General features: G+C 40.6%; 1 protein-coding gene across 2 annotated transcripts in view; it reads left to right on the plus strand.

The window, feature by feature from the left end:
- LOC134533308 (methylcrotonoyl-CoA carboxylase beta chain, mitochondrial) overlaps positions 1-27,902 on the plus strand; it is a 165,793-nt gene that overhangs the window by 44,994 nt on the left and 92,897 nt on the right. For both annotated transcript variants that reach the window (XM_063370795.1, XM_063370796.1), the window contains one exon: positions 12,675-12,824. In XM_063370795.1, the coding sequence (XP_063226865.1) occupies positions 12,675-12,824 (150 nt within the window). The remainder of the gene's footprint in view (positions 1-12,674; positions 12,825-27,902) is intronic.

Here is a 27,902-nt window from a genome sequence, read left to right on the forward strand (position 1 = left end):
ATTATACAGGTTTAAACACAATTTTTATGCTATTTTCGGTTTATTTTTATTTTTTGGGGGTCAAAATTTGTCCAATTCGTTTATAGCGAGGATCAAACCCGGAACCGTGACACCTCGCTATAACGGGACTCTAGTGTAATAAAAATAAAAGCATTTTACTTCATTCAATTTACACTTGCAAAAAAACATACACACAATAAACCTACATGGAAATTAAAGTCTTTTTAAATATCCTGAAGTCTGAAATATGTTTACTCATGTCATTAAATGTAGAGCTGTATTGAAGAAGCCGATTTTGCCAATATTTAGTTGAATCGGTATTTCTGCCGACTTCCGATACAGTACGCTCGTTAATTTTCGGCCGATATTACTGAAAAACGAAAGACTGCCATAACCTAAAAATCCACAAGTACCATTTTCACTTTTCGTAGTACTGCATTCTTTCAGATCGCATTATTTCTTAGCAACATGTGCCAACCGTACATATCAAAGTTTAACATCCTTTTTTTTTTTTTTTTCAACAATGTTCTTTAATTTAATATGTCATAAATAAATAATACATTACTATCACGGTAAATATACATCTCAGTTGTTACGATAACTATAGTGCAAATATGGTAGCTATCATGGTTCTGTAGTAATTATGTTAGTCTACAAAGAATCTTTAGTTCTTTTTATGGTAATTATCTTAAAATAACTATTGGGTCTGTACTGTAGTTATGGTACATCATCCATATTTCTTCGTATGTTGTTGTTCATTTGTCTTTTCTTCATATTTACGTGGGCCATTATTTTTTGAGACAGGAAGTTTCAGATAAAATTTTAACGGACATTATATCACACATTTAATGGCGTAAATGATGAGACCTCGAGCAATTTAAACGCTTTATACGGAAAAACCTACCATGCGGGACCTCGTAAGCAAGTTTTACTGTATTTTTTTCCCCCGTAAATAGTAAAAAACCGAATCCTTTGACGAATCCTATATCAGACCCGCCGAACCTTCGAATCCCTAGGATTCGGCGGATTCGGCGAATATTGGATTCGGTCGCCCCATCCCTAAACACCACATAATACTGTAATGCAGTTAAAATCACCTCAATTACTTTTATAGCCATTTAAATACAGTAGAACCCCGATTTTGCGAACACGGATTTAACGAAAACAGCGATTTAACGTAAAGGTTTTCAGGAACCATCAAAAAACACCAATTTATTAAAATAATAATATAGATTTCCAAAAAATGAAAGTAAATTGTAACGGAAACTTATTAAAAAATACACTCTGTGGTGTCAGTAATAGAATGGAGGTACTATATATTAATATGTGCCTTTACATCATCTGTCCAATCACGAAAAAATAAAAAAAAATTGTTCAAATTGCTTAAAATCTCCGGGCGCTGTACCTGAATTGCGTAGGTGCGTGCCATTGCGCTCGCCTGGACAGATAGACTGTCCGCGACACATGACATCATGAAGGGTTTCTTTGTCCGCATCCCCCTCCCCCTTTCTTGTCCCTGGCTTGACTCACCACGTTATCTTCCAATCACGCCCGCATAGTAACAGTGCTAGCCAATAATCACACGTTTCCAAATATTCCTTTTCCCATCCTCCAGGTTTCTTCAACTTGTGACCACGTCACACCAATACGCCATTATTATTCTCAGTAAGAGCTTTGTGCGGGTGTTTAGTATTTGGAATACATTTTTTATAAGTGCTGTTCGGACTTTGATGTTTTGGAGTAGATAATCACAGCGACAGACCGACAGGATGCGCTCCCGCCCTTGCCGTCAACGATGTTTATTTTGACAGCTCAAGCAATTATCTTTCTCACGTCCCTTCGCAGCGGAAAAAAAAAAACGTTGGAATGCAGATGGAAAAGTAACTATGCATTAAAATAAATATATTTACGGCCCTGCTAAATTTTTCTATTCAATAAAATTCGAGGTATTAGTGATTTTTCAGCAGAAACTGCTGTGTGACTAATAAACAAATTGTATCATAATAACTTAAACTTATAAAGTATTTATTAACGGCGAAGGACAGTCGTATAAGCCCATAAAAATATTTATTTTACCGAGAATGGACTATACAACCTGGCTTTTGGCACACGCGGTGTGGGAGGGGAGGAGGATGCTGACAGTTTCTCACGCAGAAGTTTGTAATAAGGGAGGGAATGTGTTGAAATGTTAGTTGATAAAAGGGGGGGGGGATGTTTTTATATGGTTTGTGGCTCTGGGAGGGATGAGCCTTGAAGTATTAGCAGGGGATGGAGAGGTAAGCATCACGTCACGTAATGACATCAAGCCGCCGCTACCGCCAGCCTGGCCGGACGAGTTTCTTATGGTCTCGCAGAAGCTACCACAGCGGCTTTTCGTGCGGGCGGGCAGGTAAGATAACATGGCAGCTGAGACGGCTTTTCGTGCGATAGTGGAAACGCCGAGCTCAGCTAGACACTGCCGCGTGCATCGGCGGGATTCTACTGTACATGACTTTATTACTGTTTTTGGATATCGGCTTTGTTACGTTTTTTTGACGATTCGTTTATGTTACTGGTATTAGAACTGGACAAAACTGGGACGCGGGCGGTGGAGCTTTTATTTTTTTTTTCCGCTAAGCTCGCGTCTATTGGCTGGCTGCTGATGGATGGTCACGAGTCTGGGCGGAGAGTTGAGTGAGTTATACAGCGCATGCGCAGCTCAGCGAACAGAGAGAGCCAGCCGGCGGCTACGCCACGCCGTAACAACAGCTGACTGAGTACAATTAATTACCTTTCTCCGCGTACGACGCGCTATTTCCATCAATTTGCGGCCATTTTTTTAAAAAAAATTTTTATTGTGACACAATGTGTATGTAGTTCGTATTTGTTATAAACGCTGCAGGTTGCGACTGTATTTTAATAAACTTTAACGTATTTCTTACACTTTTCATATATTTTTTTGCCTAATTTTTCACGGTTTCTGAAAATTGTACGTACGACTGAGGTGTTCGTACGAACCGGGGGCCGTACGAGCGAGATCAAACACGTTTAAGATGGAAAGTTAACAAAGTCTGAGATAGCACGGCAGCACAAGATATCGCCGTCGACCCTGTCTACGATATGGAAACGTAGGGACGCGATTATGAGTGCGGGGGTCATTGAAAATCGGTAAATCGGATTTAACGAAACATCGATTTAGAGTAAACATTTTCGGTAACCATAGCACTTCGTTAAATCGGGGTTCTACTGTATACATTTCATTTCATAAATTTTTATTTTAGGTTTTTATTTTAATACCTAAAATATTATGTATGAAGTAAAAAAACTTTTAGTTTCTATATATGGTTTTTTCAAAGTAAAGTAATAAAAGCAGTTTATAGCTGATGCGATACAGTCATGGGTATAGATAGGCCTATAGTAAAAGATCACAAGAAAATGTATAGGTGTAACCCTTTTGGGCTTCAACATTGCATACATACATTTTTTAAAATTATTATTGAATGTTTTATTTGCAGATTTTTGTTTAATTTTTATCAGTATATGTAGTTCTATTGTTTAATGCACACATTTAGGTGTCTTACACAAAAATTGTTGAAGCAGTTGATCAATGTAATTGTGCTTGACATGTTATTATCATTACATTAATTTTAATTTTTAATGACAATGAAGATGAAATCCTCTACTTTTAATTATGAAATTTGCTTTTTTATAACACCATAAAATCTTGGCTCTAACTATGACACATGCCATACATGCACATCTTGGACGTAGGGGCAGCCTACTGTGATGCTGTATCTGTCCATGGACCGCATTCATCTTTACTGACCAATGCAATTAATTTTTTGTCCTGAAAAGTGTTGAGCACACAATACATGTATGTATGGTCTACTTGTAAAATAATTTTAATGGTCACGTGTTCTTTCTAGTCTGTGTTCCACACCATAATTGGGGGATAACAGAGGAAGGTATTCAGTTGATAGTCTCCTGTATCTACAACATTGCTTTCAAAGGAAGGGATGCCTGTCATCCTATCAAAAATGACTAAATGAGAAGCATACGGATATCGTAAACCAGTGTTTTTCTCGCCATGTGTGTCTAATAACCTTGATGTCTGACGGCACGCTGGAGATCTAGGGTTCCATATAGCGAAACTAGTAATGAGTGTGGCATGGTGGCAAACTCTTGGGAAGCGGTCAAGTTTCGAGATCGTTAATAGGATCCGTAGGAAAGCTTATAAATAGAGACCCTATTTTGTGGTAAATAAGAATGACAGATTTCGGTGTAAAAATGGTACTGTTTCGGTATATTAAGGCGGTGAATTTTATTATATTTCGTTGCAACCACGGTGAAAAAAAATTGGCCTATATATTATTTATTGAAAATTTTTGGTTAAAAAAAGTGGCTGAATGTAGCAGTTTTGTAAACAAAACCATATTTTACACAAACAAAAATGCACAAGAGTAAAAGTGGGCTATATTATATACGAACTTATAATTTATAAAAGTTACTCACCAGCAGTACAAAACACAAAGGGCAGAAAAATATGAAAAGTACAATAACAACATAATGCTAATTAAAATATGATGTTAACATGACTTCCATGTTGGATGGTGTCAAGTTGCATCTTTTGTCTGTTAATATATTTCCATAAGCTGAAAAAGCACGTTCACAGTCAACATTGGTCACTGGCATCCACAAAACATTTGCTGCCAATGTTGCAAAAACTGGATGCTTCTCCTTCAGTCCTAAGACAACATCAAGGATGCTTCCAGAGTCTTGCTTCTTCATTGATTTTTGAATTGCTTTGTAGCCTTTCAGGAAGTCTAATTTACTGTTTTCTTTGAGCAGTGGTACTTTTTGTGTCAAAGCATGAAGTTTATCGTCAGCAGTATTACTGATAATATTGCGCAAGTCAAACAAAATACCCAAGCTCTTAAAACACTCAGGAGCTGGATCTTGCAAGACTAACTCATTCAATTTTGTGATACACTTTGCACCTAGGCTCCTTAACTGAGCTTTCACCTCACCTGACCGAACAGACGGAAGTGTTTTGAGGATTGTTGTGGTCTTGTCACCCATGATGCCATCTGCCAGCAACTCAAAACTGTTCTTGAGGTCACCAAGTTTGCTGCACAATTTATGCACCAGTGGTTTCTTGCCAGATTCCAGTTCCACTATGTAATTTGAGAGTTGCTCAAAATGCTCAATTACAAAAGTGGCTTGGCAACTGATAACATTAATAGCAGACTGTGACAAACTCTTGAAGTAATCAACTGCTGGAACTGACAGATCCAATGTGGAAACAACATATTCCAGTACATCAACAAGATAATCAACAATGTACTTAACTGCAAAAAACCATGAATTCCATCTAGTCAGTATGGGTGATGGAAACAGATTGCTGGCTTTCTCCCCCTCAGCACACTTTTCTTTCAGGAAGGTGACATAGTTGTGTTTCCTTTTGCGAGTATTTTTAAACAGCTGCTTAGTCTTCACAATGCATTCATTCAATTCCGGCAGTGCTTGTGGCCATAAAGACTGAATAATACTGAGTTTGTGGTCCCAGCATTACACATTTAACAGTTCTATTGATATAAGAACTTTCATTGAGTTAATGTGCTTCATCATATAGCGTGCACTATTACTTACAATGCAGACAATGTCGTCATACTTCACTTCAAATTTTCTGAAACAGTCTAGAAGTGCCCTTGAGCATTCAGTCGCTGTAGATGATTTCAAGACAGAAACAGATCCAATGAAAACGTCTTGCTCTGAAGAATCTGCCATTGTTTTTAACAGTACTATGAATACACACTGTCCTTTTCTGTCAGTCATTTCGTCGCAGAACACTGCGATTTTCTTTCCTCGAAGGCACTCTTTAATATGATATTCTTGTTGCTCTTGTACAAGTGGAACATAATTCTGCCGTAGTGATTCTGCTTTGGGTAAATCACCTGATCCTTGAATGTATGTAGTAAACCACTCCCTTAGAGACGGATGATCCAATTTCTCTAGCGGAACATACACACTCATGAAAGCTTTCGTCGTTGCACAAATAAATTCTTTCTTGTCAAGTTTTGCAGTCTAAGTTGCCGAAGTAGAAGCACACTCGAGCACAGACAACTGCCGTTTAATTCCTGACCCACTACTTAAAGCAGCCGTCCTTTTTTCTTTGCGTGTTACACTGTTCGTGCAGTGTTTCACTCAGGTGTCTCTCCGTTGCCATTCAATTATTTGGTTACAGTATTTGCACATTAGGATATTTTTGGCTTTATCGAATACATAAAAACCTTCACTTTCAATTTCTTGCGCACGCTGAAACACTGACAATTTTTGGCATGATTACGATTACTCTACTTAATTGTCTGCCGTATCCGTGCGGTCAATGTTGTTTGTTTTTACAATATTTTATTTCCGTTTTCGTAGCCCATAGATACAATATTGACGAAGGTGATGCACAATGGTCAGCACATCTTAAGCCATCTACCTTCAGATCTATCTAACGGCGCAAATGGAACTAGTACCATTATGTAATCCACATTCAGATCCAGCTAGTGGTGCTTACGAAACTATATACTATAGAAGTTTGCTTACGTTTTTGTACATACATCTTCATCTAAGGAACGGAACTTTAATATTATTGTTGACATGCCACAGACAACCATCCAGCTCCAGCAGATAATAACCTTGTTTTTGGAAGTTATATGTGTTATAAGTGTGACGTTAATATTACCTTTAACGAGCGTTTTTCACAGGACTTAGTGTAAAAATCGGTCAATTTCACGAAAATTTGGAATTCATGAATTATTTAGCATTTTCCTTGGAAATAAGTGAATTTCGCAGTTAATTTCGCGTCGCGAAAAAATAGGGTCTCTACTTATAAGATATCTGATGTACAAACATCACATTTATAGTATTGGCCACAATGACATTTACGTGTTTTTAATTTTTTTTTAAATTGTGGATATTGAAAAATTGCACATTAAATACTCTTGATGGCACAGTCTCTGAGCACGTCAAGCCTAGCATTCTTCCCGCAGCCCTCTTACACGCAGTGCACCTCCATGCCCCGGCTGGCAGTATTCTGTAGAGCTGCTGGTGTGGGTGATTGGAGGTGGCACGAGGCAAGCAAGGCAGGTGTGCTCTTACACGCAGTGCACCTCCATGCCCCGGCTGGCAGTATTCTGTAGAGCTGCTGGTGTGGGTGATTGGAGGTGGCACGAGGCAAGCAAGGCAGGTGTGCTCTTACACGCAGTGCACCTCCATGCCCCGGCTGGCAGTATTCTGTAGAGCTGCTGGTGTGGGTGATTGGAGGTGGCACGAGGCAAGCAAGGCAGGTGTGCTCTTACACGCAGTGCACCTCCATGCCCCGGCTGACAGTATTCTGTAGAGCTGCTGGTGTGGGTGATTGGAGGTGGCACGAGGCAAGCAAGGCAGGTGTGCTCTTACACGCAGTGCACCTCCATGCCCCGGCTGGCAGTATTCTGTAGAGCTGCTGGTGTGGGTGATTGGAGGTGGCACGAGGCAAGCAAGGCAGGTGTGCTCTTACACGCAGTGCACCTCCATGCCCCGGCTGGCAGTATTCTGTAGAGCTGCTGGTGTGGGTGATTGGAGGTGGCACGAGGCAAGCAAGGCAGGTGTGCTCTTACACGCAGTGCACCTCCATGCCCCGGCAGGCAGTATTCTGTAGAGCTGCTGGTGTGGGTGATTGGAGGTGGCACGAGGCAAGCAAGGCAGGTGTGCTCTTACACGCTGTGCACCTCCATGCCCCGGCTGGCAGTATTCTGTAGAGCTGCTGGTGTGGGTGATTGGAGGTGGCACGAGGCAAGCAAGGCAGGTGTGCTCTTACACGCAGTGCACCTCCATGCCCCGGCAGGTAGTATTCTGTAGAGCTGCTGGTGTGGGTGATTGGAGGTGGCACAAGGCAAGCAAGGCAGGTGTGCTCTTACACGCAGTGCATCTCCATGCCCCGGCAGGTAGTATTCTGTAGAGCTGCTGATGTGGGTGATTGGAGGTGGCACGAGGCAAGCAAGGCAGGTGTGCTCTTACACGCAGTGCACCTCCATGCCCCGGCTGGCAGTATTCTGTAGAGCTGCTGGTGTGGGTGATTGGAGGTGGCACGAGGCAAGCAAGGCAGGTGTGCTCTTACACGCAGTGCACCTCCATGCCCCGGCAGGTAGTATTCTGTAGAGCTGCTGGTGTGGGTGATTGGAGGTGGCACGAGGCAAGCAAGGCAGGTGTGCTCTTACACGCAGTGCACCTCCATGCTCCGTCAGGTAGTATTCTGTAGAGCTGCTGGTGTGGGTCATTGGAGGTGGCACGAGGCAAGCAAGGCAGGTGTGCTCTTACACGCAGTGCACCTCCATGCCCCGGCTGGCAGTATTCTGTAGAGCTGCTGGTGTGGGTGATTGGAGGTGGCACAAGGCAAGCAAGGCAGGTGTGCTCTTACACGCAGTGCACCTCCATGCCCCGGCTGGCAGTATTCTGTAGAGCTGCTGGTGTGGGTGATTGGAGGTGGCACGAGGCAAGCAAGGCAGGTGTACTCTTACACGCAGTGCACCTCCATGCCCCGGCAGGTAGTATTCTGTAGAGCTGCTGGTGTGGGTTATTGGAGGTGGCACGAGGCAAGCAAGGCAGGTGTGCTCTTACACGCAGTGCACCTCCATGCCCCGGCAGGCAGTATTCTGTAGAGCTGCTGGTGTGGGTGTTTGGAGGTGGCACAAGGCAAGCAAGGCAGGTGTGCTCTTACACGCAGTGCACCTCCATGCCCCGGCAGGTAGTATTCTGTAGAGCTGCTGGTGTGGGTTATTAAAGGTGGCACGAGGCAAGCAAGGCAGGTGTGCTCTTACACGCAGTGCACCTCCATGCCCCGGCAGGTAGTATTCTGTAGAGCTGCTGGTGTGGGTGATTGGAGGTGGCACGAGGCAAGCAAGGCAGGTGTGCTCTTACGCGCAGTGCACCTCCATGCCCCGGCTGGTAGTATTCTGTAGAGCTGCTGGTGTGGGTGATTGGAGGTGGCACGAGGCAAGCAAGGCAGGTGTGCTCTTACACGCAGTGCACCTCCATGCCCCGGCTGGTAGTATTCTGTAGAGCTGCTGGTGTGGGTGATTGGAGGTGGCACGAGGCAAGCAAGGCAGGTGTGCTCTTACACGCAGTGCACCTCCATGCCCCGGCAGGTAGTATTCTGTAGAGCTGCTGGTGTGGGTTATTGGAGGTGGCACGAGGCAAGCAAGGCAGGTGTGCTCTTACACGCAGTGCACCTCCATGCCCCGGCAGGCAGTATTCTGTAGAGCTGCTGGTGTGGGTGATTGGAGGTGGCACGAGGCAAGCAAGGCAGGTGTGCTCTTACACGCAGTGCACCTCCATGCCCCGGCTGGCAGTATTCTGTAGAGCTGCTGGTGTGGGTGATTGGAGGTGGCACGAGGCAAGCAAGGCAGGTGTGCTCTTACACGCAATGCAACTCCATGCCCCGGCTGGCAGTATTCTGTAGAGCTGCTGGTGTGGGTGATTGGAGGTGGCACGAGGCAAGCAAGGCAGGTGTGCTCTTACACGCAGTGCACCTCCATGCCCGGGCTGGCAGTATTCTGTAGAGCTGCTGGTGTGGGTGATTGGAGGTGGCACGAGGCAAGCAAGGCAGGTGTGCTCTTACACGCAGTGCACCTCCATGCCCCGTCTGGCAGTATTCTGTAGAGCTGCTGGTGTGGGTGATTGGAGGTGGCACGAGGCAAGCAAGGCAGGTGTGCTCTTACACGCAGTGCACCTCCATGCCACGGCTGGCAGTATTCTGTAGAGCTGCTGGTGTGGGTGATTGGAGGTGGCACGAGGCAAGCAAGGCAGGTGTGCTCTTACACGCAGTGCACCTCCATGCCCCGGCAGGTAGTATTCTGTAGAGCTGCTGGTGTGGGTGATTGGAGGTGGCACAAGGCAAGCAAGGCAGGTGTGCTCTTACACGCAGTGCACCTCCATGCCCCGGCTGGCAGTATTCTGTAGAGCTGCTGGTGTGGGTGATTGGAGGTGGCACTAGGCAAGCAAGGCAGGTGTGCTCTTACACGCAGTGCACCTCCATGCCCCGGCAGGTAGTATTCTGTAGAGCTGCTGGTGTGGGTTATTGGAGGTGGCACAAGGCAAGCAAGGCAGGTGTGCTCTTACACGCAGTGCACCTCCATGCCCCGGCAGGCAGTATTCTGTAGAGCTGCTGGTGTGGGTGATTGGAGGTGGCACGAGACAAGCAAGGCAGGTGTGCTCTTACACGCAGTGCACCTCCATGCCCCAGCTGGCAGTATTCTGTAGAGCTTCTGGTGTGGGTGATTGGAGGTGGCACAAGGCAAGCAAGGCAGGTGTGCTCTTACACGCAGTGCACCTCCATGCCCCGGCAGGTAGTATTCTGTAGAGCTGCTGGTGGGGTGATTGGAGGTGGCACGAGGCAAGCAAGGCAGGTGTGCTCTTACACGCAGTGCACCTCCATGCCCCGGCAGGTAGTATTCTGTAGAGCTGCTGGTGTGGGTGATTGGAGGTGGCACAAGGCAAGCAAGGCAGGTGTGCTCTTACACGCAGTGCACCACCATGCCCCGGCTGGCAGTATTCTGTAGAGCTGCTGGTGTGGGTGATTGGAGGTGGCACGAGGCAAGCAAGGCAGGTGTGCTCTTACACGCAGTGCACCTCCATGCCCCGGCTGGCAGTATTCTGTAGAGCTGCTGGTGTGGGTGATTGGAGGTGGCACGAGGCAAGCAAGGCAGGTGTGCTCTTACACGCAGTGCACCTCCATGCCCCGGCTGGCAGTATTCTGTAGAGCTGCTGTTTTGGGTGATTGGAGGTGGCACAAGGCAAGCAAGGCAGGTGTGCTCTTACACGCAGTGCACCTCCATGTCCCGGCTGGCAGTATTCTGTAGAGCTGCTGGTGTGGGTGATTGGAGGTGGCACGAGGCAAGCAAGGCAGGTGTGCTCTTACACGCAGTGCACCTCCATGCCCCGGCTGGCAGTATTCTGTAGAGCTACTGGTGTGGGTGATTGGAGGTGGCACGAGGCAAGCAAGGCAGGTGTGCTCTTACACGCAGTGCACCTCCATGCCCCGGCAGGCAGTATTCTGTAGAGCTGCTGGTGTGGGTGATTGGAGGTGGCACGAGGCAAGCAAGGCAGGTGTGCTCTTACACGCAGTGCACCTCCATGTCCCGGCAGGCAGTATTCTGTATATCTGCTGGTGTGGGTGTTTGGAGGTGGCACGAGGCAAGCAAGGCAGGTGTGCTCTTACACGCAGTGCACCTCCATGCCCCGGCAGGCAGTATTCTGTAGAGCTGCTGGTGTGGGTGATTGGAGGTGGCACGAGGCAAGCAAGGCAGGTGTGCTCTTACACGCAGTGCACCTCCATGCCCCGGCTGGCAGTATTCTGTAGAGCTGCTGGTGTGGGTGATTGGAGGTGGCACGAGGCAAGCAAGGCAGGTGTGCTCTTACGCGCAGTGCACCTCCATGCCCCGGCAGGCAGTATTCTGTAGAGCTGCTGGTGTGGGTGATTGGAGGTGGCACGAGGCAAGCAAGGCAGGTGTGCTCTTACGCGCAGTGCACCTCCATGCCCCGGCAGGTAGTATTCTGTAGAGCTTGGGCGACGTCACGGCCCGAGGAGTCTCGTCGGGTCCACGTGCCCACTAACCACGTGGTGGCGCCCAAACTCAGTATCCGCCTCCTTAGACAACCCTGTGTGATAGCAACGTGTATACACATTCTATTTTTTACTATCTCAGCTTTGAGTATCATAATTCTTTTTTGTGAGAAGTTTAATTCTGCTTGACAATAAAGACATCTCAAGGCTAAACTTAGACTAATTTTTCATGAAGAAATGTTTTAATGCACTACTGCGTCAATTTTCTTGACTCTCAATGTATCTAATTTCCACTCACTTTTTTGCTGAATTGTTAATGTGGCTGTGGGCTCATAACCTGACAGAAGTTCTGCAATTTCAATTCAGTTTAAAGTGTAAGAACTTATTTTAATTTATACAAGAGTAATAAGGGACAAGTTTTATTCAGCACACTAACAAACATAAGCTTGTAAAAAACACAATTGTTATTACTATAACAACCAAAGAGAACAAAACAAGATGGAGCAAGGTAGCTCACAGTTTGTAAGTTTTGTTCAATAGCTAGCATTTATTTAGACAAATAAGACACTTGTTTGTTTCATGTTACTTATTTCTTAAAAAGTTTCATTTTGACTGATACATGTTGCACTTTTAAAATTTAATAAATGGTAATAAGAATGTCTAATGACTTGGAACAATAAAAATTAATCAGCATTTATTTGTGTGTTTGAAATATGTACCAACCTTGTAATGGAAAACCGAATTACATTTTTTTTGTATGATATTCCCACTGACAGCTTTGACACTTCAACTGTTGCAAAATCTAAACAATATATTTAGTATATAAATTTTGGTACAATTTTCATTATAAATAAAATACATTCATTGAATTTAATATTCTACAAATTAATGTTTTTTATTTTTTTTTTTTTTATTTTGTGTTATGTTTTGATTAAAACTACTGAATAATTTTATGATTTTAGTTGCATTTCAGTGATTCGTGATGTATTAACTTGCAGTTCTGAGTTACATGATGTATTGACATATTCTTTGGTATTATTTTGTTTCTATCGCAATTAGCCATGACAGCGTTGTCCCTGCTGATATTGTGGAATATTTGCAGGTGATTGCTCGTATAGTGGACGGGTCCCAGTTTGAAGAGTTTAAGGCCAAGTACGGGGAGACATTGGTGACGGGATTTGCACATCTTTATGGCTACCCAGTTGGTATCATTGGGAACAACGGTGTGCTGTTTTCTGAGTCTGCTTTGAAGGTGAGCCATATTTGAATATTCTCTGACAGGTGTTTTGTTGTTTTGGTTTTTTTTATGCTAATATGGGCATGTAATGTGTTTTTCCATGTGTATTTCCAAGAGCTCCTTTTGTATACAATTACGCACAGTTTTGTTTCCATTAATTTATCTTGCTTCTGTAGATTTTTATACTTTAAGAATGTTCCAGTTTTGAACATTTTCATAATGAAACCCATGTTCTACATCACACTTGACGTCAACAGAGCCGCGGTGCGCCTCATGTCTAGCATAGGCAAACACTGACACCCCATTCCAGATGTGTGCGCGAAGTACTGAACGCATGTGCGACAGAACACACTTGAGGAGCTTGTATTTGAGTTAATATGACTTTTTTTCATAATGACTTAACTATTTGTCATTTGAATGATTTAGTGTTTTAATGAACCTATGCTGCACCTTATCATAAACACAATTTTGTCAGAACTCTGTGAAAATGCATATTTGGACACTGAATACTTTCTGTCACAGCTAGCGATGGAAGCAGATTGGTCTCATCACTGATGTAAGACACTTTTCAGCACCGCATAAACCCATCATCTCTTTTATTCATCAACTGACACATAATTGTATGCATTTCCAAATGTCCTTATTTTGGTGATTATATTAGAAGTATTTTAAGTAAGATACAAAAAAAATGTTTTTGTACCGTGCTACTTTTAAGACATTTATGAAAATAGAATTTCCCATGCTTCACACAACCTAGTACTATTGTATTGAACTTCACATTTTCTATTCATCATTCTGATGGTTGTACTTACCACTGCCACGTTGTGTGACCACCGGAGCCAGTGACAGCGCCCAGTCTGTCAGCTGGAGCGTCTGTCACCTCGGCAGACTCCAGCAAGGAGGTTGGCAGGTGACGGGACAGTCGTCACAAGGAGCACAGCGGTCACGAGTTTAGAACTGCTTTAGTACATCATATACTCGTTTCAAGTGATGTTTGGCAGGCTTGACTCCAGGCTAAAATGCCACTGAATGCTGTTACTCGATTAATAAATGGTCACTTCTCATGTGGTGTCTGGGATCCTTGTAACTCTTGGTGATTGTTTTTAGAAATGCTTTTTCATTCCAACTATATTTTCACACGGCCTTGCTTTCATGGCCAGTCGCTGCCGTGTGTATGTGTGTGTTCAGAGTCGACGGACATGTGTGTGCACGGTCCTTGGCCTACTTGAACATATTCTGATTTCGTTTTTATTTGTATGTTGATTTTTTCAATATTAACTCTTCATTAAGCGATCGACCTGATTTTCAGGGGTTTCCGCTACCCCAGTATAATGCTTTATCTCTAGATCAAATACAGGTTGTTAATATGTTTAAATTGCCTCCCAAGAAAACATGACCCGTAACGGCTGCCAGCCGGGAACAACCTCCAATTGAAACTCTCAAGTTAGAGAAGTCTTCAAAATGAACGATTTACTCAAATCTGTTGAAATGTTTTGTACTGAAGTCAAAGACTTGAAGAATGAAGATATGATTCTCAAGACCTTACTTATTTATTTGATATCAAACAAAAACTAAGATATATTAAGCAAAGTTTGTGTACTAAAAATGAAAATGATGGATCTCCTGCCTACTTGGGAGTCAGCGTGAAGAGCACGTCAGAAGCAGCGACATCACCCAGCCTATTGAACAAGATGGATTCATGGTGGTGCAACACAAGTGCAAGTCCAAGCTAAAAGTGATCCCCGAGGAAAAACATGATTAAGAATGGAAGAAAATGCCCATTCAAATGAACATTAGAAACATTCCAAACCAGAAAATAGTTGCCAAACCAGCAAACCCTGTTTGTTACCCGATTGGATTCTTCTGTGCAAGAACAATAAATTGCTGAATAAATTTCCAGTGAGCTCAATCCATCCCATGTAAAAGTAGTAAAACTCCGGGCCAAATTCAATTCTTATGCTTCATTCATCATTCCATATGTCTGCCCTAGAAGAAGATTTTACTAGAATCAATAACATTGTATTTTAGCACAGCGGGTATTTAATAAGCCCCTTTTATGGTAAAATTTATCCCGAAAAAATTGTCAGCAATGATTCTTCCTCTCTTACTCTTGACTACTCATCAAGGACTAGCCCTAAACTTCTATCAGTCTTGAATACTGCTTTGATTCCAAATCAGGTGCCTGGAGGAGCATTTTAAAATTCTTCTGTGCAACTAATCCCCAAGGCGGGCGGGCGGGCGTGCGTGCACGCGTGCGTGTGTGTGTCTCTCTCTCTCTCTCTCTCTCTCACCTCCCCCTCCCCCTCCCCCTCCCCCTCCCCCTCCCAATAACATAGCTGTGATTCCTCATGAAGCAAGTGCCTGGGCAATATCATTTTGGGAGCGAATCTTTGCCAAAAATCAATGCAATTAAAAAAGTTTTTCCCAGTTCCACCGGAAGCATCCAATAAGAAAATCCCTCCAATTTCATAATTTACAAATTTCGTGAGTGTCTGTCGTACTCATATTTTTGTAACAGCAGAACGTTTGTTCAAACTTTTTTCTCTATGTAGGTACCGCAATCATTTCGTTTTTCGCGTTTCAACTCTTGGTTAAATGTGTCGTGCATCGGACGATTGGGCGATGTCATGCCTAATTGAGGTAATATCTTGTTCCATGTCATCAAGCACATGTTCTCAGTTTATATCAATGCCTCGTTCCTCAGTTGCAAATATGGATTTGATGTTATAGTATGCATCTTATGCAAGATATCATCAGACGTGTCACCTGTGTATTTGATCCCCAAATCAATCGGTTTCGATGGGAACTATCTTGAGCTAATTATCGAAACAATGTTCATATTTGATAAAATAATAGCATCTCTGAGGGTATAATCCCAATGATTGTCATTTTCTAGCAACAGAAAACTTTGACAGGCTTCTCTATATGTGCTACACAATTTACCTTTAACAGTTTGTAGATGTTGGAATGATGTGGGGTGACGAACGTTGACTAATATAATAGCAAACACAAATAGAAATACTTGTCATTGCTGGGATGGACTGTGTAAATGCAACCTAATGCATCGGTGGAAAATATGTCTGGGTAACCTGGAAATGGATTTCCTTGTTTCTGTCATTGAAATTTATTTGATGATTGATTCAAAATATAATAGCTTGACATTTCAGCATGCAGCAGAGTTCTAGCGAAGTAATCATTCTGGTACATTTCAAAAGAACTGGTAAATGTTGTAGAGGGTGGTCTATTAGCTCGTTGTAATACGTTCTCCGCAGTGAAGTATTCTGTTTGCCCATTTTCCAGATTTACAGCCATGTGAACAACAGTGGGATGTCTTTCATGAATGGTGAATGAAAAAAATTGCCAAATTGCTTTGTTACTGCTAACATATCAACCAATTTGGTGTTGAGTGACTTCATCATTCAAATTCTCCACTCCAACTCCAGTTACAACCATGTCACTTCCTTTGGTCACATACTTGCAGATGTATTTGATTGATTTCACGGAATAGCAAGATTTGACGTTGATCTTCACTTTGAATGTCTTTAAGAGTAATGGCGAATCCAGAGCTATACAACAATTATCAACTCAACTTGTCCACAGTTGATCGAGACGATACAGTGGATAACTGTTATTTCCGGTAATTGATTCTGCTCTTAATTCCCGTGGATAAAGCTTCGAAAAATTTCCATTTATTGTATATGGAGCATTATTATTTAATTTTGTACATGGGCCATGAATCATGTTCTTAGTAACAACCTCATGCAAGCCTTGATCTTCTTCTTCATCGGGAATTTCCGCTGATATTACATCATCTATTTCATTCGGGCTTATCTTTTCAATCAACCAATTAAGAGTATGTGCATGTGGCAATCCACATTTCTGCCACTCCACTGAATACATCTAGCAGCGTGTCTCTTCTAGCACGTGATGCTTCACATTGAATCCACCAGTGATTTCAATTTCTGTTTGAAGACTCTCATGTTATCATGGCGATTGATGGGTGATTGGCCAGGGAATAACTCTTGTCAAATTTCTATCCACTGCGGATTGCACGTGAACGTGATAAACAAATCTGGTGTTCCATAATGGCGAACATATGTCGTGGCATCTTAAGCGTATTCATGCATGTGTCGCAGACTTCTGACGTACTTTGCTGGGAGAATTCTCATTTGGCCAACATTCTGTGCATTTCTGTCAGCATTGATGGTATCTTGAAGGTGGTTACACTCTTCGGAACCGAGTTTTGTCTGGTTAAAACTGATGAATGTCAATCACTCAGTTTCAGTTTTGACGTACATTTCAACAGCATATTGGTGAAAATGACCCCGACCTTTCAAGATGTGATCGTCCTCATTTTCACGAACCATCAGTCAATATAAATAATAGCTGCCGACGCCTGTCTCGATAATTCTGGCATCAGGTCGGCGCGGAATGACGCAACTGGCCCCTGTCGCGCTCGTGAATTCTAGAAGTGGCGCCTGGGTCTATATAAGCCCAGGATGCCAGCCTCCGATGGAGCCGCAGGGGCGGCGTAGTTTCGGGGTGAGAAAGTCTGTACGATAGTGTCGCGGGTGCTGCGGAGTTCCTCGGCGAGAGAGTTCAGTCCCGGGGCAATAGTCTGGGCGATAGTGCCGTGGGTGCGGCGAGAGTCCCGAGCGAAGCTTCGAGCGGACCCTCGGCGAAGGGAAGTGCGACGGACAGCGGCGGAGTGCGGCGACGGAGGTCCACGAGGGGTGCTGCGGCGAGAGTTGCGCCAGAGGTGCGGCCCAGCGAGGCGTGCGGTGTGTGGAAACCGAGTGACTGGGGAAGCAACATTTTTAAGTTTAATTGATTATTAGGCATTTTTAGAAGATTATTTTTTAGTGATGTAAATATTGGCAATCAATACAACTGTGTACTAAAATCTTTAATTGGGCTGTCCATTTACGAACCTAGTATTGCTCCCACGACGATTATTATTGTTGTTTTAGTAATTCGTAGCGATAATATTTCTCGTACAATAAGATTTATTAATAACACTCGGACAAAACAAACAAATTGACCAGTAACCTTTATATTCCTTTTTCTAAACAAATCATAGACATCATAAAACAAAAAAAAAATATTGACACTTTCGCGACTTACAGCTCATATACTGACGGGCAGCGGCACTGGAATGCTCCGAGAGTTTCTCATACGTTCTGTTGTCAATTTTTAATTTTTTCTGTGGTAGTGCTGTAGTGTTAATGTTATTGGGTGATTTGTTTTAGTTAATTTTAATGTTATAAGTAAACAATAAATCACAAAATGGGTAAAAACTATTTTGCCAAACATGGCGACAGCAAACGGTTTAGAGCTGATCCCGTCTGGCGTGGTGACCATCCCGGCAGCTCTGGTGGGGGGTACGGGGGTTCGAGCCTCGTGGCCTGGCGGTTATTCCAATAGAGCAGTTCATTAAAGATTGCTGTGTTTAATACCATGACCCATGCTCATACTGTCCCGCCTGTGACCGTCGAGGGGTGGAGTCGTCCCCTACTCTGCAATATTGTAGGGGCTGAGAGCCAGCATATGCTGCAGAGTCCTAGTCCGTGCTAGTGCATGGCTCCGGCGACTGAGCTGAAGCTGTAGTGATTCAAGATGGCCACGACGACTCCTCGGCACGCGGCACGACACGTCTCTCAGGCCCGGTCCTGGGTCAACTCCCGTCCACGACGCTATCTCGACTGACTGACTGACTGACTGACTGCCCCCCCCCCCCCTCTCCTCTCGTGGAGCACGTGAACTCGCGGTGGACAACATCTGAACACACACAACCCTTCAAACTATGTTAGTAAAATATATGACACAGTTATTTTAATTAAACACGAGTCTTGCTGAAAAGGAAACTATATAACACTTCAAAGAAAACACTTGCCGGTGCGTTGGCGTCCCTTGTCCTACCACACACGCACGCACACGCACACGCACACACACACGTGCGCACTGGTGGTGCCCCGGGGCAAACAGGTGGCAGTGGGCAACAACGGTCTAGGCGACTGGAAGGAGCACTTGAGGCGATGTCAGAGCTTTAGTTTTTATTACTCTCTCTACTTTATTCGTTACAATAGCGTAACGGCTATTGCTTAGTGGACATAGAGAAATACATACGTCTCGAACTTTGTATGTCTATGGCCAACCTGCATGGCATGAGCTGTTAATTGCGGAATATGGCAGAGTTGAAAACCTAATTTATTTAAAAATTAATTTTTCTATAATTTTTTTCTGTGAATTTTTATCAAAATTTTAATAGTTATTCTTAGGGTTAGGAGTTTCCCGCGATTCCGTGATCGCGGAATATTTCGTAGAATTACAAGAGTCCCGCATAATCGCAGAATCATCACAGAATCACAGATTTTGCTATACCTTTTTTGTCCATTTTGAGTGCAGTAATAATGCGTGCAAGGTTTATGTTCTCCCAAACAATATATTAATTATTATGGGCAGAGTGAATAATTTCCGAACATTGTATAAAACATACGTTTTCATATAATTAATGCGGCAATGCCGTTAAAAAATACAAGTTTGAATTACCAAAATATCACGTAGGGAAAAAAAATTTCGTTTGCAGAGAATCCAAAGATAAGATTATAAGATGAGTAGCACATTGAGCGAGCGATCCTACCGGCGTTTATGAAACGACTGTAGTCACAGTCGATGGAAATATGTGCGCATCAATCGACTAATCGATCGATACAAGGCTTCGAATACGAAAGAATGACCTTATGGCCGTTGGCGCAAGATGTAGGCCACACAGCATATTAAAAAATATAAAAAATAGATATATCGTGATCCACTAAAGTAAATGAAAATTTCTTTGAGTAAATACATTTTTAAAGAAGCCAGCAGGAGTAAAACAGTTATTCAAAATTTTTTTTGTTAGCTCGTTGGAAAAAGTGGCTTCTTTAGGTTGTATATACATGTTTCAAACGTGATAAACTATTTTTAATAAATTGCAGAACTTTAAATTTCTTATCGCAGAATTTCTTGTTTTCTATCACAGAATTTGTGTTTCACTATCGCAGAATTCTGGTCTTCGGTGTGCAGAAAACTCCTAACCCTAGTTATTATGCTATTCGCGGCAGAGACGAATGTAACAGATCAGAGATCTTTAAAATCGGTCTAGCCGTTCTTGAGTTATAAATGGTGTAACTAACCAGACTTTGTTTTATATAGATATTATTATTATTATTGTTATTGTTATTATTATTATTATTATTATTATTATTATTATTATTATTATTATTATTAACAGTTAACCCTAGTATAAAAATAACTTATTATGATTTTATTTAGTTAACCCTATAATTTAATTATTCAATTATCAAAATGTTGTCTTTTTGTAACAACGATGTATCATGTTTTCTTTTACCTTAGTTAAAATTGTCATAGTTTTAAATCTCACAAGAAAAGACCTATGAAGCAAAATAAATTAGTGATGGCCCGATATCCAAAAACCCGATACCGATACCGATTCCGATATTTCCAAATTTACCGATCCGATAACCGATACCCGATATTCCGATATTCTGATAATAGGCCTATCTCATTTCTAACACTGATTCTATAAAATTGTGGTTCTGGAGTATTGTTAGAGACAATAATGAAAAATGTTAAATATTAATAAAACACACATATGTGAATGTATATTATTTTTATTAATTGTAAAATATAGTAAAATCACATTAAATGAAAGCTAATAATGAATTTATCATAATGGCCTACAAATAAGCTCTCTAAATTCAAGGTCTTAAAAATTTAAATTGTTTTTCAAGGCCAGATAAAGCAATATTCTGGTGTAGGTATTACCTACAGTATGCAAAAAACATATTGTAACTACAAGGAAACAAATTTCAGATTTTTGTGGAGAAATGTTGAGAAATATTGTAGCTGTCCGGTATTAGTCTCTAGTGTATTTGCTTATAATGTATGAATTACAAGCCACTGCATGTACTGAGTCCAGTGTCTCAACTGTAATCTACGAAAAATACCGTCCGAAAAACGGGAAGCCCACAACTCACGTAGTTTCGGTTCCCTGCAAGAATTTCCGAAGATTTCCGAAGTTTATTAACGCCACTTCAGCCGCTAAATCAGAAGTTCAAGCATGTTGTGACTGACCTAACCTAACCTAACACTTAGATTTTTTTTAATTTCAATTTTTGAGAGAAATCCGAAGTTGCACGAACGTGGTAGGGAACCTAAACATTTATTGGTGCGAAAACACGTTAAAAATACGTGAAAAGTAATTTCAATACAACTTTGAAACGTACTGCAGAGTATATAAAACCACACATCTTTATTTATGTTGTTTTCAATGCACTCAATATAGCCAACATAATACCTTTGCTGCAACTTGCCCTACGTAAACACGTTTCATATTTTAGCTTTTGTAAAAACTTACGTAATGTTTTTGTATAGAACAGCAGTTGGCGATCATGAAACGACACGGAAAGAAAATGTCTGTTATATCAAGCAGCAACTTTATTCTTCTTCATGTTTACTTACGGCTACACCACTTATTAAATTAAATATCGTAATTATTTTCGTTTATGATTTCAATTTATGTACACATAGTGAACTTCGAAAATTCATCAAGCGAAAACATTTGGGAATATCTGAAACGAATAAATATGCACTAATGACTGGGATTTGTGTACACATGGAAGAATTGTACTGTTGCGTCGGGATGCATTGCAGTATCAGAAAGAAGAAATAGGCTTGAAATCTTGAAATCATTTCTGTGGAAAATATGCTTGGAATTACTAGGTAATATGGTGACGTGAAGAAAGATAAATTACGCCCGCGGAAAATATGCTTGGAATTACGGTTAAGGTTATGTGAGAAGTATTATTGGCGAGAGCAAACATCGGTTATCAAAATATCGCAAGTATTTACCGATGTCCGATATTGAAAAATGTGCCGATATTACCGATCTCCGATATCGGATATCGAATATCGGGCCATCACTAAAATAAATTGAAGCACGCCTATAGATGAGACTGCATTTTTATTTATTAATTTACAGTTACAGATCCACAGTCCCCACAGTGTTTTCAGGGAGGTCTTTAGTGTCGCCTCTGAGGTCCAATGTTTTACTAGCCTGTTTTCTTGCAATCCCAGCTACTTCCAAGGTAAATTATTATTTTTTTTACTCTATCGCTCTTTCTCTCCCATATATATATATATATATATATATATATATATATATATATATATATATATATATATATATATATATATTAGAGGTGGGACGATACCACATTTTCGATACTTGATTCTGTATTGTATTTTTCAGTTCGATACTTTCGATACTTTCGATACTCCAGGGAAAAATATTTTCCCATTAAGTAACAATTATTACAAATGAAATAACATAAATTAGTTTTAAATTATATAAATTCCCTCTCTATTACAAAAATACAAACTGCAAACACAGATTGGAAGAAGTTAAAGACTTGAGTATAAAAATCAATATAAAAAATAGAAGTGAAATACAAAATGAGAAACAGTGGCCTTACAAAATGTTATGAAGTCCTTTCTTGGAGGGGGGGAAAAGTCACCAAGCCTAAATTATAAATATAAAATATTAGGTTATTGTAAAAATAAAATCAGAAATTTTTGCTTGTTTGTTTCATTTTAAAAACAACTTTATGCAACAGAACAATTTTCAATAAAATTTTAAGTTGAGAAACGTAAATTACAAAATAATCCGATCGTAAGAAAACAATAACAAACGGGTATATTAAGTTCAAAGATTAATGAATGCACAAAATATGAGATCCGTGCCTTGGTAAAGCGCGTGCACCATTTTCATAATCATTGCTAGTTTGCGCCACTAGTCTCGCTTGGTGCTGGCCATAGATGCTACTAGCGAAGTGCACAGTCTTCCTGATACTATCTATATCTATGGTGTAATAAAGTTATTTTCTTACATTTGCAAAGGTAAACAATGAACGTTTTTCAAAATAAAAGCACTAAAACGTAATTTATAAGGAGGACTATACCAAAAAAATTTGTGCAGTTTAGGACTTTTCCGCATCGTAAAAACGAATAAAACGGGAAATGAATGATTTTATAAGTGTATGTTCCGGGAAAGTAAACCATTGTAAATATAGTACTTTCGGCGGGACCAAAATTAATCGGAGTATGACACGGGAACGTATCATCGAGGTTCTACTGTAGTTGTATTTTGTACGATGGCAACTCAAAACTTAATTCAAAACAAATACAAGCATTCCGGTATCGAAAAATTGTATCGAACTTACAGTTCCGATACTCGATACTTTTCGATACCGTCAAGTATCGAGGTATCGAAGTATCGAAAATCCCATCACTAATATATATATATAATAGACTCTAAAGGCCATAACAATGAATATCAAAAAAAAAAGCCCAAACCTGGGAAATATTTGTCCAAAACTGAATTTTTGCACAAGGGTAGTTTCAACCATGCTAATAAATAACTGAAAATATACCATCATAGACTTAATGCATCACACCGAAAACATGCATTTAAATTTTAGATGACAGCATCTTACAGCCATCTATTAAAATGATTCCCATAATGACATTTTTTACTCTAGACTAGGTAAAACTTCAGAAAATTCTAAAAACATTATTTTACATAACCGAGTTAAAATATTTTAAAGTTTAATACTGAAGATGAAAAATAAAGTCAATAAATGTACGGTTTTTGCATTTTTTAATTAGTCACGGAAATAAAATTAAAATTTTCTTACAAATAAAGGGCCTAACGTGAAAAACATACAAAATAGCTGTTTTGCTCACTCTTGAAACTTAAGGCGATATAATTATAATTATTTGTATGGACAGAGTAGTCCAGACCTGCCTGCGGCGGTGCCCCGCCCACAGCGAGCCACGCGACACTCGTCACACGCAAGGCAGTGGATTTATTATGCTTAGAGAATGATGCCAATGTGTTCATTTGAATAGGTATACCTATTTGGGTTAAATTAATGCAGGTAACATAATATTTAAATCACTTTTGTCTTGTGGAGGATTTTTTGATATGGCACAACAAAATTAAAAGAACTTATAATTTTTTTTGTTTAGAACTTGTGAGCAGGAAAACTCTTAAACCCTAGTAAAATAATAATGTATGTAAGTATCTATAATAAAACTTAGGCTGATTTTCTATCTCATAAAGCACAATATTTAATTTGTATCTCTTTGGGATGGGAAAATAATCATTAATGGAGTTTAAAGTCATGTACTCAAGGGATCGAAAATATCACCTCACTTTGTGGATGAGTCATGATATATGACAATATGTTTTCAGTATGTTTATTATCAAGAAAAAATAGCTATATTAACAACTATCTTTTAAAAAAACTATCTACATAAATTTATACTAATTCTAATCAACAATTGTAATCTAAAGTTAACTAACTCATACTATCACTTAAGTAACATAGTTCAGACAATGTGATCAACTAGGAAACAAAGTACTTATTGTCATAGGGGCAATGAAAGTATATTTGTATATATTATAAAGAAATATTTTTATTGTGCTGTAATGTGATAAAAATCAAACTCACTTCTGGATCTAGTTACAATACTTAATTAAAGCAATTTATTAGAATTTCAAACTGTTTAGTTCATCATTAATTCGTGGTATTAACATGCCTCAACCCAAACGACTATATCAATCACTTTCACGCTATCCCGGGGCTTGCCTCGGTCGAGGGACTGTTTATTAAATCTTTCTCAGCTCTTAATGAGACTCCTTTTCAACACATACCACGTAATTGCTTTGTGCAGCCACGTGCGTGGGTCTCACTACCAAATGGATTGAAACCCTTGGGCCTTTGAACTGTATCATCTCGAAGCTGTGTATGGGAGTGCGTGTATGCATTAAATACCTTAAGTATGAAACTACCTTCTTTTATTTTACCGACCACGTGGCAACCTATCCACTGTGAGCAGGCGTGTGGGATGCCTTGAGAGCCCACTGTTAGTTGGTATAACATGAGCGTACCACGGGAGTCAACCGAGGGTCCAGTCTCGCCTCACACGGGCGACGTCACGCTCCGAGGCCCAGGTGCACTTCCACGTGGTGGCGCCCGTCATCTCTCATCACCGTAACGGCCCTCCGAATTGGCATTGTGATATGGTGTTATTACTAAATTACATTACATGGGAAATTGTATTATAACTAGACAATTAATAACTATATATGCAATTCAGATAAGCTAAAACTTCATATATCTGTACTAGGATCTTGGATGGTTGGTATGATCCCCAGTCTGTGGCGGACAGTGGTTCCTGTGCCAGTGTCTTGCAGTGTGAAGGTGCTGTTGTCCTGCCGACGTCAAGGGCTCTTGTTCCAACCCAGGATATGTTTGGTGTTTATTTTGTAAGACACCTATGGGCCTATTAATAAGACAGTTTATATGTTACAGTTTTGTGTGTAGATGTGTTCCACATTACTGTGACCGTGTGTGGTCACGAGACGTTAATTTTCAATCTACCACAAAACATTTAAGGACATGAAGAAGCTTACCTTCCATGTTGACGTGTAGGAATAAACTGACATCTTGTGACGTCACGACTCATAGATAGGCTACGGCTGTGTGCGGCAGAAGACAGTGCACTTTCAAACAAAATACCATAGACAAAGTGGAGACTTCATTCCTACACAACATCGAATTCAGTGTTACCAACTCCGGATTTAGCAAGAAGAAGAATAAATCCCGGAAATTGGTTGTTTATCTATTATGTGAACTGGTATGAAGATCCTTCTAGAACATTCGAAAATCATCTCTATTAATCCCGATATTTGGAGGGGCAATAGGAGGGAAGGAGGGGGGGGGTGAGAAATGGGTATATAAGCTCGGAATTTTGATCAGTTAGGCATGGAGCAGCAGGACCATCACCAACATCATCATGAGGCATTAGAGAGAGAAAGAGATTGACAGCAGGCAAGGTGTTTTGGAGAGCTAAGTATGAGTGTTGTAATTATTTGTTATGAAATGGCCAGTAGAGTTTAAAGTTTTGATAATGATGAAAATAACTTTTGAGTAGTATCTGTTGGACTTGGGTTTTGTGCGAATATGATGCACCTGTTTAAACTTAGTGTTGCTTTAGGTGTTCATAATGTGGATTGGCACTTGTTAAATTTGCTGCACCTTCTGTGCTATTTCTTGTTTTGGCGGCCATATTGCTTTCAATAAATTTATTTTAGCTCTCCAAAGACATTTTCCTTATGAGTAGTTTGTTTATGTTTTGGTTTAAAGACACAAAGCATTTAAATGTACCTTATAATAAATGTTGGCTCTTCTAGCCTAGAGTTTGACACCAAAGAAAGCATTAAAGTCAGATATATTTTTGTGTGTGAATTATAAAATATTTTGTTATTTATGAGATATATCTAGTCATAACAGATCTAACTATTTTTGTACTATTTATGAGATGTTACTGTTTAACAATAAACTTTTGGAAAATATATTTGATGTGTTCGGTCAGTGTTCTGCCACCTTACATTTTTCAGCATAGGTTTGATTTTGTTTTGATTTTGAATTTAATATGCAGGTTAGGCCCCATCTGCGCAAGTATTTACCTTGTGGAAAGTAACAGGAGTTATGTGCTTGCAGTGGGAGTTGGGACTCTGATGGGGCCTGGCCTCATTACTTTTAGATTTTCTTTTAAAACATTCTCTTACAATGACATTTCAAAATAAATATTTCGGAAATTCTTTCTTTGGGGTAATTCTCCTAAGAAGTGTTTCTACCCTGGAATAATAAACCTTTTCGAACTGGCAATAAGTGATATGGGAGATAATTAGTTAAATAAAAATAATTACTTTTAAATGGATTTATCTCTTTGATGGTTAGTGGAAGATGCAATTCACAAACATGTGGGTTGGATGATTTATGCATTTGGTTTTGTCATGTTATTTTTCATATGCTCCATCAGCTGTAAAGTAGTTTTACTTAAGAAATGTAACGCTCGGAGCAATACGGAAACTGTCACAACCAAGAGCAGAGTGGTAGAACTACATTGATCGTAGGCACCATGTTTGTTCCACTTGCACTTCTATAGAGGCACCAAGCAATTGCCTGTAGCAAGGCCTTGGGGATGCGAATGTGACAATTTCACAGTACATACATTATTCTGAAGGCTCTTAATATACTACTAAAAACTGAATTTTCAGATTTACCTACATCTTATAAGCACACTGTAATTGTACTGTACTAGCCCCTCGAAATGAAAATTTACGTATCACATTTTTGTTATTAAATAATTTGCCGAAAATACAGTAGCAGCACTGGCCTCAACGCCGTTAATGACCTCACGTGGTATAACAAACATTCTGTATATCATCACTCGTGTCTGCATTCCCCATTTGTTTTTGTTATTAGATTTTCAATTTTTTATTTTTTTTATTTTGGCAGTGATGATTTTTCATAGATTATGATTTATGAGCCAACCATTCCACATCTATTTAATTGTTATTTTTAAATATCCAACTGTGCTACGGAGGTTGACTCGCTCAGTTTTTAATTTCTTAATAAACGGTTATGACTTTGAAAAGTAATTTTCTAGATGTTGATCAGATAAACTACAGCCAGATGAAGTAAAGATAATGATTTAAGTAAAGATTTACTTGTTAATAGTTAAGTTTCGTATGACATTTGCTGTTTTATACCTTATTTGGCTTCTTGGTGCCATGAAAGAACGTCGCATAATTTTCACACGTTAATTGGTATGACAAAACGTTTTTATATGAGAAAAATAATAATTCTTTAACTTTTAATTGTTGCCATACTCTATTTATGATTTTTCATATATGTATTTATTTTTATTTACATCTAACACTACAAATTTATGAACAAACTTGATTAGTCAACAACAAATAGAATTTAAAGAACATTTCCCGTATTGTTGTAATTGATTAATTGCAAAACTGTCGAAGGCCTCACCATGCCATCGAGCTATCAGCACACGGCAGCAAAGCCAAACGTTACAAAGTTATCGGTCACAAGAACTCAGGTTTACAAATTATTTCGTCATTAATTTTCTGTAAGTAACTGTTATAGTTGTAGGAATGTAATTAAA

Source organism: Bacillus rossius, chromosome 6 (genome assembly GCF_032445375.1).
Source record: "Bacillus rossius redtenbacheri isolate Brsri chromosome 6, Brsri_v3, whole genome shotgun sequence".
NCBI classification, from domain to species: domain Eukaryota; kingdom Metazoa; phylum Arthropoda; class Insecta; order Phasmatodea; family Bacillidae; genus Bacillus; species Bacillus rossius.